This window comes from Tinamus guttatus, unplaced genomic scaffold (assembly GCF_059628265.1).
Source record: "Tinamus guttatus ecotype Peru unplaced genomic scaffold, ASM5962826v1 Tinamus_guttatus_pri_ptg000878l, whole genome shotgun sequence".
Lineage (NCBI taxonomy): Eukaryota > Metazoa > Chordata > Aves > Tinamiformes > Tinamidae > Tinamus > Tinamus guttatus.
The window spans coordinates 128,662-142,004 of NW_028289412.1; the positions used below are offsets into that span (position 1 = coordinate 128,662).

The 13,343-nt window shown below is 43.6% G+C and overlaps 2 protein-coding genes across 2 annotated transcripts in view; one reads left to right on the forward strand and one right to left on the reverse strand.

Annotated features, from left to right (window-relative positions):
- Nucleotides 1-1,535: 1,535 nt before the first annotated feature.
- Nucleotides 1,536-6,264, forward strand: LOC104572797 (purpurin). Its single transcript, XM_010219972.2, has 4 exons — nt 1,536-1,653; nt 3,153-3,289; nt 4,746-4,858; nt 6,029-6,264. The coding sequence occupies exons 1-4, from the start codon at nt 1,537-1,539 to the stop codon at nt 6,253-6,255; spliced, it is 594 nt and encodes a 197-aa protein (XP_010218274.2). The 5' UTR covers nt 1,536; the 3' UTR covers nt 6,256-6,264.
- A 5,252-nt stretch (nt 6,265-11,516) lies between these two features.
- IDUA (alpha-L-iduronidase) overlaps nt 11,517-13,343 on the reverse strand; it is a 45,145-nt gene continuing 43,318 nt past the window's right edge. Inside the window, 1 exon segment of the mRNA XM_010219961.2 lies at nt 11,517-11,761. Within this exon segment, the coding sequence (XP_010218263.2) occupies nt 11,655-11,761 (107 nt within the window). The 3' untranslated portion in view covers nt 11,517-11,654.

Genomic DNA, 13,343 nt, shown 5'->3' on the forward strand with positions numbered 1-13,343 from the left:
GGGAGCTTTAGTGTTTGTGCAGCTGGAAATGTCCACAAAACAAGCTGGGAAGAATGTGCATAGAGATGTTTCCAGTGCATGGGTGAACTGGGGACTCCAAGGGTTTGCTGTGGTCCTAAAGACCAAACTTTTATTTCTGCAGACTTTTCTGCTTCAGCAGACGAGGCATAGCACCTGCCTGCTCTTGCAGGGATCACCTTCATTTGGTGGTGCTCACGATATATCTATCTCATGCAAGTCGGCAAGTATGAACACATGCCCATGCCAGTGCGCATGCACAGTCCATGAGTTTCTGATTAATGCTCTACGCTTATTCTCTTAACACGTGTAAGGAGCAGAAAGACTTCAATGAGACAAAGGTGCGGTGCAATCACTTCAGTAGATTTACTAGCTTTCGGGGCTGTTTTTCCATTATGTAAAAGCTGTGTTTGTATTAGTATAGCAGTCAGACCCACCAGCGTGAGGATTACAGTTGGTTTTTACATAATGGATTATCCAAGATTAAGCGTTTTATTCAGGCACACGAGCAAAAATAACCAATTAGTGACTTTGCCGATTCATTATTTAAAGGCAGCTGGAGGGCAACTCGCAGAATTCTCTCTGGCTGACTGCAGCCCCAGGACCGAAGCAGAGTAGTCTCAGGGACCTTCAACACCTCTACCCCAACAGGTAGGTCTCTCGCATCTGGTATCTCTTGCAGCAGGAGCCTGCAGCTTGCATGGCAGGAGCTGGGAGCAGGCTCGGGTTTGCACCTCAGCTCCGACGTAGAGGTCAGGTTTATCCATGTTTTAGGTTGTCATCAGAACATATGCTGACAGACGTGTATGTAGGGGCTCTCTTTTTACAAAAATGAGAGCCAAACACGCTGGGGTGCAGGTGAGCGGGGTTTCACCAGTGCCTGAACGCAGCCATGGCCATCTCCTGCCCGCACTGCAGAGGAAGATCAGCCCTCCGGAGACTCCGTGTTATCTGCTGTGACTGTAGGAGGGATGATCTGAGGGAAGGAAATACTGAAATGTAATTTGTCATTAGAGTGGGCTGCTCTACTGCCTGATTAGGTGATGAGAACTGGGCATAATTACAGTTTTGCTGGTTTCAAAGAGTAGAGAAGCACCACAATAATTAGAAATAGCAGGCTTCCAACCTACACTGCTTTACCAGAGCTGACCTTTTTTTTTTTTTTTTTTTTTTTTTTTTTTTTTGTCAAAAGGGAAAAACAACCCATTTCAAATGTTATAAATTATTACCAACTTTACCTAGAGTCTGGCTTGATTTATACTGTAAAAAATGGCATGAATTGAAATACTACTAGCGACAACCAAAATACTTTTGCAAAGTATTTCCCCTGGTGCTCAGATGCACATAGTTAGCTGGATTCAAGCACCATAAAGACTTAGATTTCTCAGTGAAATAGTTCTATAATCAGCATGGGATGAAACAAGTTTTTAAAATAAATGGAATGTATCTGTAGGCACAGCACTGGCTACCACATCTGCTGTGAAATAAGACTCTGCATGTCTGCTTTTGTCTTGCAGAATGAAATACGCACAATATGTTTTCCTGGCATCGATCTTCTCCACTGTTGAACATAGCCTAGCCCAGTCCTGCGCAGTGGAGTCTTTCTCCGTGAAAGACAATTTTGATCCAAAAAGGGTAATTATAGTTATTTAATCTGCTATGTCAAGAAGCCTTACTATATCAAATGTTTTTCCAAGTTATAGGCTATGTAAAGTGGTTTATTGCAACGAAGTTAACCTGGTTCATATGCTGCCTTGTAAACAATATTTCCATAGTTCGCTCTTTTTGGTAGTGTTTGACTTGCTGAAAACAATGTAAACACTGGCCAAAAGAGACCAAGATGTTATTCTACTAGACATAATCTTCTGTTAGCTCAGTTTCAGTATGGCTTTCAGTTTGAGGCAGTCTCATAAATGGAGCACTTTAGATTACTAAACAGAGAAGGTACAAACAAGGTACCCCAAGGACTTGCATCCACAGCTGGCCACTCTTGGGAGCCACAGCAAAATGAGTATTTATCTAGCTGGGTATCCTGATCACAGCCTGGGTTTTTGTTCTAAACAGAGCATTTAATTTGTCAGCCCCTGAAGAGGAAATCACAGCTGTGTGCAGTAAAAGCCAAGTTCTGTGTTCCTGTTTCGACTGGCACCTGCAAACATCACTTCCAGCCTCAAACAGAATCTGTGGGTTGCCAGCATTTCTTCTGTACTAAGTTTCCATTACTGGAAAGAAACTCATGTCTAGGGAGAGTTTTAGGCTCATCAGTATCTTACTAAATTGGAGTTCTGCTCAGCATCTTATATTTCAGAGATAATGCACTCTATTTCACTCCTAAGTGTGTAACTTTCTAGACAGACTTCCTTGACCGAAGAGTCAAACGGAGGAGAGAGAAGTTCTGCTAAGTTCTGCTTTCCCCACTGTTTTTACCAACAATGGCAACTTCTGAGGGTCTTCCTATCTTGCAGTGACTTCTGTAGATCTTATTTTTGTTTTAATAGATACTGCTTTAGAATTTATCATGATCTCCTTTAATTATTTTCTTCTTCTTACTCGGATTCCATTTACCTCATCTGCTCAAGCCTCCAGTCCTTTCTTTCCTCTTCCTAATTCACATAGTCTTTTTTCCCTGCTTCTCCAGGCAGACCTGTGACACCATCAGAGCTCAACCTGGGCTCACAACAGCCAGAAGAATGGCTACAGACAGTTTGCTAAAGGCTTTGCAGCTCTGATTTTGTGTTCTCATTGGCATGTGCCATGGAAAAGCTCGGGCCTAAATGGGAACAGGGAAGAGCCAGTCTGATTCAGAGCAGACATTTCAGGGTGGGATTGTGGAGACGCGTTCAGAGCTCAGTTGTGGCTACAGGAATAGCTAAGTGGCAAAAAGTGAATATGTATAGAAAGGTGGAGGTGCTAGAGCCATTCCTCACGGTGCTTCACGAAGCTCAGAGGCACGGGATTACCAAACGGAGCAGCAGGACCTGTGCGGTGCCTTCCCACCTACAGGAAGTGTGTGGGTGCCTCCCTTCCTTGCAGGCCAGGCAGTGGCTAGCGGGAGGGGAACTGTGTTTACACTGTCCTTCCGCATCAGTCTTGCTGTGGCCCTTAATCCAGGTGTTAATAATCTCTCGTTTTAGTATGCTGGCAAGTGGTATGCCCTGGCCAAGAAGGACCCAGAAGGCCTCTTCCTTCAGGACAATATCTCCGCCGAATACACTGTTGAGGAGGATGGCACAATGACTGCATCTTCCAAAGGCCGAGTGAAGCTTTTTGGGTAAGCACGTACCTGTCAGCTCTAGGTGAGGAACTGGAGGAGGGATGGGCAGAGGTCTACCCTGAGTGCGCAGCTTGCCTTTACCATGAGAGAAGCTCAGCCAAGCTAAAGGTTAAGCTCATGGGAGCCCTGGCTGAGTTCTCAGCCTGCCTCAGCCTAGCCTCGTCGCAAACTACTGTGTAACTGCCAGCGCAATTAGAGTGTCTAATCTTTAATTACAGAAATTTAATTATAGAATAGTAAAAAAATTGCAACAAGGAGAGAGCAGTGTAGCCTGCAGGCCCAGGAGTAGCACAAGCGGTTAGATTTCTTTGAAAAGAACGAAATGAGTATAAATGCGCATTACTTCAGTTCTTTCAACATAGTGTTGGACAGGCTTCTCAGGGAAACAGTTAGCTCTTGGATATTGCTGTGATGCCTGACCAGGCACATGAAAAGAAGCTTATGAGTTTTTCTTGTCAGTAATGGTTACCGTGAGGGATTACAACATGGAAAGAGATTAAATAGATTTCTGGGTGCACAGAAGAAAAATAGGAGCTTCCAGGAGGTCAGCATCAGGTCTGTTCTTTGTTAATTGCCCAAAACTGCCCAATGGCAGGAACAAAAGAGCAGAGCAAGTGGCTGTGGACCTCAGGCTTAACATCGGAGCACTGTTAGGATATTTTCAGACAAAGCTAAATGAGGCTTTGCACATATTCCATGCAATGTGGGTGGGGGGCCTCTTCAAAACCAGGTGGGATTTCAAGGTTGCCATAAATTTGCTTATGTAAAGACAGGGTCAAAAGGAAGCTCATCCTTTGCTAGAAAGGGAACAAAGACCTCAATGGTCATGCACAAAACCAGGCAACTCTGCGTGTTCTGGCACTTGCAATACAGCAAGATATAGGTAGCATTTAAAGCAAAGTAGATGTAGGGACAATAAGGGAAATGGATTAGTATGATGAGCTGTTCAGGTGACAAGAAGACTGTCTTGTAACCTGAAGGCATTTCATCAGTTTGGATGGTACAGTGGCTGTAATCAATTTCTTGTATGTTATAGGCATCTCCTAGGCCAACCCCCAACCTCTACCAGGGGATACAACAAATTTTCCCTATCTGTGCACAAACACGGGCCGGTTCACTCTACAAACTGCAGGCAGGGAAGCTAGAAGCATTCACAGCTTTGCATGGATGTTGTCTAGTTGCACCCAGGCGAATACTCAGAAGCATGTGGAGCTGCAGGAAGGTCACAGCAGTTTCTCAGCCATGGGCTGCACTGATTACCGTGCACTGATGGGAAATCCCAAACTTGCTCTCCTTGCAAGCAGGAGTGAGGCTGTATCAAGAAAAGCTGTTGCTGTGGGTGTGCCTGAAGGCACTGCACCCCAGGCTGGTGCTCCCTCGGGTCCTGCATGAGGCTGTTGTGGGGCACTCGCTCAGCAGGGTTTTGCCTTCAGCCTCGGGGATCTTGTTGCAGGTTCTGGGTGATCTGTGCCGACATGGCTGCTCAGTACACGGTACCCGACCCAACCACTCCAGCAAAGATGTACATGACCTACCAGGGCCTGGCCAGCTACCTGTCCAGTGGTGGTGAGTGAGTTTCTTCAGTTCCCCCCTCCTCGCTCTTAAATCTCCTGAAATGTTGGTCTATGGCTTATAGCTCCCCAGATTTATGTATTTCAATATGGGAGCAGGAAAAAACAGCTGAACAGAGACTAATCTAAATGGAGATAAAGCATCGCTGGAGGGGGATGCTTTTTCCAAGCAGTGTGTTTTATTTCCCCACAAGGTGCAGATCCAGAGTCTCCCCAGGGACCCCCCCACCATCCACCAGTTTAATTGACAGGAAAGATGCAGCTTAGAGAAGATGGGAAGTGCAAATAAATTTCATAGAGCTGAATACGGTCGCCTGGTGCTTCCTGGGCTCCAGAGTGGGCATTATAAAGGTGCTCAAGATCAGGCCCATTCTTGCACAAGTCCCCCTTGCTGAAACTCCTTGAGTTGAATCTTACTAACGCACCCTACACACCTCATATTTCCAGACTGAGTCTCCCATACCCATAGGATAGCACTTGGGAAACTGGGCGTGATTTGGCTTGCTAACGTGTAACAAAGAAATACATATATTCAGATCTGGCAGCTATGCTATAATATGCTTTGTTGACCAAGAAGGCTGGAAAAGAGGAACCAGGCTTTACTGAGGCTTTTTGCACAGGAAATATGATCTGTCTGGGGTTTAGCACCACCCTCCCCGCAAATGCACCTGGGAAAGAAATATAGAGAATTTGTCAGCATGTAATCCTGTGAATACTAGAAAATGCAGGGAAAATGCACTAACCCCAGAGCCTGACTGAGCAATAATTTGTCTTGTTGAGAGGTACCACTGGAGCCTGCCTAAGCCCTCACCTGCAGGGTGGAGATCAGGGAGTGATGAGATGATGTTTAGCCGTATCTGAGACATTCAGTCCTGTTTTGTTTTGTTTTGTTTTTCTTGGCAAAAGTGTCATGTACTGCAATGACATGATGGGGTGCATCGAACAATGGGCTGAATTCAGGAAACACCAAGTTTGTCCCAATTCTTCATCTCACAGTGTGGATATAAGAAAAATGTGGGAGGTGATTTCCATCCATTGGGAAGGCCATCCTTGGGCCATCCTTGCCACATGTTGCTGTAAAGTGTCTCTTGGCTGGATAAGCACCTGTGTCCACCTTTGGCCTGTTTCGCCCATCCTGACAAGCACATGTATTCCGATGTTTCAGGGGACAACTACTGGGTGATTGACACTGACTACGATAACTATGCCATTACCTATGCCTGCCGCAGCCTGAAGGAAGACGGGTCCTGTGATGATGGCTATTCCCTCATCTTCTCACGCAACCCTCGTGGCCTCCCCCCTGCTATTCAGCGCATTGTGCGTCAGAAGCAGGAAGAAATCTGCATGTCTGGGCAGTTCCAGCCTGTGCTTCAGTCAGGTACTTGGAGTTAATTAACAAACTCACAGGAACAGCTGCACTGCCAGCATGTACAGCAGATGATTGCATTCGCTGTAAATGCAGCAAAAGCAAAGCAGGTCCACTCCAAATGAGTTCCATTCTCTCAGCAGTGTGTTTTTTAAAGCCACATTTACTCAGAAAGTTGCTGCAAAAGCAAAGTCCATTGGAGGGTTGTCAAATCCACAAGAGCATGGTTCTGTAGCCTTAATTTTCCCCTTTTAGCAGGGTGTGTGCCGAAGCTGCCACGCTACAGAAGAAAGTAAGGGCTTCTTTTTTCCTAAGACATACACACACACACAAAAGGACTTGGGCAGGTTTAATGGTGTGTTGTTTCTGAACTTGTAAATGCTTGGTTTGGGCATCTGTATAACAGCAACTTAACTCAGGCGTATGCGCTGTGCCATACCAGAAAAGCTTCTTCCAGATGGGAACCCCTTACTTTCACTCAAAGCTAAAAATGTTGTTAAAGAATGTCACAAATTTACTTCAGTGAACTAAAGTTTTTTTTTTTCTTTCCAGGGGCCTGCTAGAAAAATGCTTCTGATTCTATCCTTAAGCACAGAAACCAGACCTCTTGGTCTTGAAGTTGTCATTCAGCTAATTAAGAAAAAAGAAACCATAGTTTGGACTAGAGTGTTTTTCCTGAGGAGCACATGAAAAAACGTTTGTTTTTTTGTAAATTGTGTGCAATACAGTAATGATATTTGGATTTTCAAGGGAATACCAAACACAGCATTTGTCAATAAATGTTTTTAAAAAAGCCCCTGTCTGTTTTTTTGCTACACACTGCTGGGGAGGGGTTTTTCACCTTGGGAAGAGAAGCAGGGAGCCAAGGGCAGCCCCTGTTCAGTCGGGCAGTGTCTCCCCCCACCAAGGGGACACAGGGCAGGGACAGACCCCACTAGCAGTACCATGATCAGCAGGACACCTGCACAGTGACAAGACAGGTCCAGGGTCCACCCAGTGAGTCCAGACTGCGAGTCAGGGCAGAGGGGCACAGGGCTGGGCACAGGCACGGGCACTGGCACATCTACAACGTGGCCCCTCGCTTACCAACATCACTTGTTTACATTCTGAAGCTCTAAAATCCTCTTGAACAACAGTTCTGAGATGAGGTCGATAATGTGAGCCTTGCTGCCTGTATATAAAATAAATATAATTATTTCTGGTACTATTTCTAATAAGATCCTTAATCAAGAACACAGTAAAGGAACTGCTCCTATAAATAGCACCGGGCTGTTTCTTTAATCGAGCTGTCACTTCCATTTTGTATGGTATATATGGTAATTTATTCCCCATTACTTCGTGATCCAGCCTCAGTATCTGAAAGAGGCACAGCTGATGGAGTTTTTGACCAAGAAGCTCAAAGATCTGAGGAACCAAAATCTAGGCAGTTCCGTGTAGGAGTTCAGATGTTTTCCATTACCCTTGATATAATCACATTCACTATGAATGCTTCCCATAAATTTTCTGGGAAGTAAGTTCTCTCAAGCTTGTTTTTCTCAAGGTTTCCAGTTGAGACTCCTAAGCCCCTCCAACCAGTAGAAACTAATATGGAAAAAGTGTTTTTTTCTCTACTGATGCAGGAATGGTACCTTGAAGGAAAGTTAAGGCAATGAACCACCACCCAAAGCTTAGGACAGAAATGGAAGAGCAGCTGGCCATACAAAAGAAAAACATATAGATTGAGACTATCTAATGTTGAAAAACTGTTAGCCTTTGTTCTGGACTAAGTGCAAGGTCCTGCATTGATTGAATGTTCAGCAACTGCCCCCCTCTCCCATGAGGAAGTATTAGGGTGGAGTTCTGTGAACTTAGGACTTGTATCACTATTGATTAGACAACATTAACCCACAGTGAGGCAGCCTAGCCTTTGGCCAAGATGTATAGGCCAATACTACGAGTTCTAAAGCAGTGGGATTTTTAAATGTCTGCAGCTATAGTATCTGTATGATCAGAATAGCTGAGAGTTCCAGCAAGCAGGAATTAGATGCTAATGTCCTTGTTGTGCTTGGTAGAGCCTATCCAGAAGAGCTAACACCTGAAATCTCTTCTCTGCTATGCAGTGTTGATCCTCTGAGGATGTAAGCAGACAGCAGCGTTTCTGGGAGAACACACTGCTCAGCTACACAGGACCCATGAGCCTGCCTTGTCCTTGGAGGAACTGGGGGAATATGTGCCCATCAGGATTGCAAGCCCTTATAGTACGATCTGCTTAGTTAATAAATAGATGGGACCACAGCAATTAGCTAAATTCTGTTTCCCTCCACAGACTACAGAGAATACATAGACTAGTCAGGCATGTAGGGGTGTAATTCTGCTTTGATTTACAGCTGTCTCATCCTATTGAGATAGACATATGAAATAGTGGCCTTGGAGCTGGCTGGCTGTGCTGCAAACAACATTTTGTTATCTTACCTTTAATGAGCCAGGCTGTTATTCCCGATTTTAAGTATGTACATAGGTCCTTGTCCTGCACAAACTTTCCACTAACAAGAGAAAAGAAAAAGCTGTTTACAAATGAAACGGACTGTTGTTTTGTCCTCACAAGGTCCTTTGGTACTGACAGAGTAGCTATGACTGTGCTAAAGCAGGAGGAACCCTGCAAGGATTTTGACCTTCACACACCAGTGAACCTCCTACCACAAGGACACTGCAAATCCTGAGATCTGATGCTATAGTATCATGTTGTGTTAGACCAGTCTCCCCCTTGGGTGCAAACAAGACTACCTAGCACTGCAGGCACTGAGCACAAGGCTATATATGCCTTTACATTTCTACTTTAACCTTGAAGTATCTTATAGACATACTCCCTATGTCAATATAAAGTTGGAACTTGGTGCAAGTTCCACAAATCAAGATGTCTTCTGTACCTTGAGAACTGACTTTACTTCAAAGTCAAGAGAGAGTCAGTGACAGATAATTACAGAAAAGTCAAGTTTCCTGTAAAATAGTATTTTTTTCATTCCAAAAGTTTAGTTACAAAAAAAGAACAGAGCAGCCTAAAACTTACATACTTCGTTGAAAATAAAATGCGTCCTGGAAATATCAAACCATCTCCTCTGATGCCTTTTTTTTTTTTTAACTTGCTCATTGACTAAAGGAGTAAGTTTATACGAAGCTCAGAAAAACAGCACAGAGGTAAAAAATGCTGAATTTCAAAACCTGTTTCAGTACAGTAAGACTACTATTTTTTGTTCAGCTCTGGTTTGTATGCATTTGCCCAAAAGAAAACAAGTGAAAAAGCACTGTGCCATTGACAGAAATATTCAGCAATATGTCTCCATACTCTTGATGATATTAAGGGTAGAAGTCCTAAAGGAGGGAGCTACAGAGGAGGGAGCTTCAAAGTGCTGGAACCTAATTATACTAAGAGATTTGATTATATTCACATCTATCATATGCTGTCCTCTGACCTTGCAAATAAAACTGCTGCCCTGAGGGGGGTGAGGGAAACTGGGGATTCAACAGGCAATATTATAATGTCTGAAATTTTAAATTGAAACTTAAGAAAACAGATCCTGCACTTGAACTTCTAACGCAAAGAAAAGTAATCATGAGAATTAGAAGGCAAAGCAAAGATTCCAAGCGGGATTTCTCATTAACTCTTTTATTTGTGTCTGGGAAATTAATGAATTAAGCAGCCTCATATCTCCTTTTTCTGCTCTGCACTACCACAAGCTTGCGTGGGTGGGAAGCTGGCAGATTAGGATGTGGCACAGGCTTCTTATTCAAAAAATAAGGAGACACAAAACTGATTTATCTGATTTCTGAGACAACGTGGATCTTTCACAGCTAAATTTCAATACAAGCACATCAACAATACAAGAAAGTTAGTAGGTAACAAGCCTCTTCTGATATATACTGACTTTTTATATACTGACCACCGCCATTGGCTCTATCCTACTGTGAAACTTGATTTTCTGTCTGAGACCTGACTGTTTCACCAAATATGCAAGATTTGTTGTTATGCTGGTGAAGCACTCGATGTCAGCAAAGAGAGCAGTAGGGGAGTTGTTTGTGCAAAAAAGCTGCTCCTCTAACAGAAAACACTTCAGCTGTTTTCACTGGCATTATCCTTCCCTCTATAAGCATTTTAAAGGCAGAGTTCAAAGTGTTCTAGTTTTGAAGACAGGAGAGTTTAAAGAAAAACACCCCTGGAATTTCAGGACACTTTTTTGTTGCATAAAAGTGTTTGGATTTTGCATGGATATTCACTGGTGTTCTGTACCCCTTTATCTGAGGCAGTAACACACTTGCAAACATGTTTTGCAAAACTCAGGAGGTCAAGTTGTTCTTAATTTCCTAATCAGTAGCATCCCCCTGCAATATACAAAAGCATGCCCTGCTATGGCCTGAGAATATAAAAGGCTCTACCTAGCATTTTAACTTTCTCCTTGCCACTCAAAACCAAGCTTCATCTCACTTACAGTTTCAGCATGAGATGCTGGAAAGAAGTTCTGCTGGAGAGGGAGATGCCAGCTGTAAGGATGCAGGAAACCGGGCCAGGTGAGCACAGTGAAGATGAAGAGGGGCTTTCAGGGCAAGTGTCCATGATGAGGCAGCAATTGAGGGACACGTATCAATACAAAGACCTCGAGGGTGTAAGCAGATGACTTAGGCTAAAGCAGAGAGTAGGGCAGGCAGGTAAGTCTTGAAGCTAGAGCTTTCACTGAGGATGACCCGCTACTCCTTCCTTTGCCTGTGTGATGGCAATAGTTCTGACATGCAAATAACAGTCGCCAATGCAAAAGCTCCTGTGTGAAAACCCCTGTATGAGGAAGAAAAGAACCTCTTATGTTTAGAGACAGGGCAAATGCATGAAACAAATGATTAGAGCATGTGCAAATAACCTGCAGTCCCACTATGGATGTGTGGGGACTCTTCAAGCTCTGGAGGAGTCTGTGTTGTAGCCATTCACTCAGCCTCCCATCTCCCCGTTCTAATAGTCAGCCTGGATGCTGTGGGCAGGCAGTGCTGTCTCCTACAGATGTCTTTGCAGCCATCCTCACCTGCACAGTGAAGCAATGGTACTGTTTCTGTTGCATTTTGTGGCTTTCATAAATCTTCGGCAGCCCCTGATGTTAGGTCAGTGTGATACAGGAAATAATAGTTATTTTTTCACATAATTCCTAATTCCCAAACGAAATCCCAGTCCTTTAACAACCTATTACAATTCTACCAGTTGGGTTGTTGGATATGCTTGCTTGGTAAAGTTGCCTTTGAGTTCTGAAGAGTTAATAGGGGCAGTTGCTTCTAACTTGCATTCTTAGCTTGCTTCATTGGGTCCGTTCTGTACTCCCTCCTCAGCTTGGGAGGAGTATATTTTTCTGGAGAGTTGTCATCCGCAGGGGAGCATTCACCACCCAGCCACCAAGCCAGGCACCACTCTTCAGACTTGCTTGAAAGTCTCGACATACTTTACAGGAAGAGAGGGCAGGCCAGCCTTCCCCCAGTAGTCAATGGCACGCACTCTGTAAAAGCCGGAGACTGAGCTTCCTGCAAACGAGAAGGTTAGATATGGTCACTTTGAAAGGCTCACATCAATGGTGCTTGGAGGACATGGAGAAGGCACTACTCTTACAAAGCACAGGTTTGAGGAATGGACTGGGGAAGTGGTGAAATCAGTTCTGCTCCCTAAGTAAGTGTCTGGGCCTGTCTATCTATAAGTGGTAGAACCAAAGGTTGGGTTTTCTTTCATTGCACCAAGGACCTCCTCTCTCCTTATTATAATTTGGGAATCCAGTTACAGGTCTGCTTTTCCCCGTAATCCCTTTGGAAATGGGCTATCACAACTTCTCTGACTAATAACAACTACTTTCATTTTTCCTGACTCTCTTGAAATTCTGACTGCTCTTATGCATTTGGAACAGGCAATGTGCGGACAGGACAGTAAAAGAGCAGGACAGGCAGCATGCTGACTGAAAACCCTCTGCTCAGCTCGAGAGGCATCACTACTTAGTCCAAAGGTATGTAAACTGATATTCCATAGCTGTGATGGTTTTCATGCTTGCTCTTGTTCAAAGAAAGCAGCCTTCACTGTCAGAGATTGTACCTCACAAACAATACAAAAAATTTCTTAACTACTGCCTTCTTTTTTTTATGCTCTTGCATATTTCATGATTTTCTTCTGGCAGGCTAGAAGGTTAGAAATAATGAGCTAGGCAAAAACACCTAGCAAAAAAGGATGTTGAGATGTGGGATTTTCTCAAACCTTTTTTCTTTTTTTCATTGAAACAAACAATTAAATCCGGTACATTCTGCAAATGTGAAATACTGCATGATAATGAATTCTAAACTCAAGGACTTGCCTTAACCACGACTTACAGTCTTTCCTTTTCTGTACAGCCTTTATGTTGCAATACTGTCTCTGAACATTATCATGTGCCCTTTACTAAATCCTAAGCATTGCTCAGGTTGAGGTGAGCTCACTTTTCAGGCAAAATTCTCTCTGAAATTGCTCATTTGTATCTCTTTGTTTCATACATCTATGATCAGTGCCTGATTCTGTAATACTTCTTGGACCGAGTGACATTGTGAATTAGACCACTTACAGTAAGACAAAACAAAACAAGACAAAAAAAGAAAACATTCCTACCTTCTTCCAAGTTTATTCATCAACATGTGTTTCTATTACATTTAGAATGTACTGCAAGAGATACAACCACAGACTCTAAGGGAAGGTTTGCCTACTGACAAATACAAAATTCACGTTCCTCTAAAGTGAAGCATCTAAAACCTAGTCAGCTTGTCAAAACTAGCTCTGTATCAAAGAGAGGGATTCATCCATGACTAGGTATTCCAATAGCCAGGACAAACTGTACTACTATAGAGCCTCTTCTCCTGTTCTTACAAGAGGAAGCTTGCATATGGCAAGATGTAATCCAGCCAAACGGTATGGAAGTAGGAGTAGATGATCAAGGGGAAAACAGAAGTGTGAGCTTACTGAGTAGCCCAGCACACAAGAAATCTGCAGGTCAGTTTTGTGTCTTCCCAGTAACTCTGTAAAACATAAGCAGTACTTGCTGACATTTCTTACTGTGTGTCCAACTTAGAACAGTAGAATGTGGAGGATTATTTT

What these genes read in the sequence shown, in the direction of transcription:
- LOC104572797 (XM_010219972.2), top strand. Translation starts at nt 1,537, where the DNA reads ATGAAATACGCACAATATGTTTTCCTGGCATCGATCTTCTCCACTGTT. An exon ending in ACAATTTTGATCCAAAAAGG is followed by an intron (nt 1,654 to 3,152) that starts GTAATTATAGTT and finishes CTCTCGTTTTAG; the next exon opens with TATGCTGGCAAGTGGTATGC. An exon ending in CAGCTACCTGTCCAGTGGTG is followed by an intron (nt 4,859 to 6,028) that starts GTGAGTGAGTTT and finishes CCGATGTTTCAG; the next exon opens with GGGACAACTACTGGGTGATT.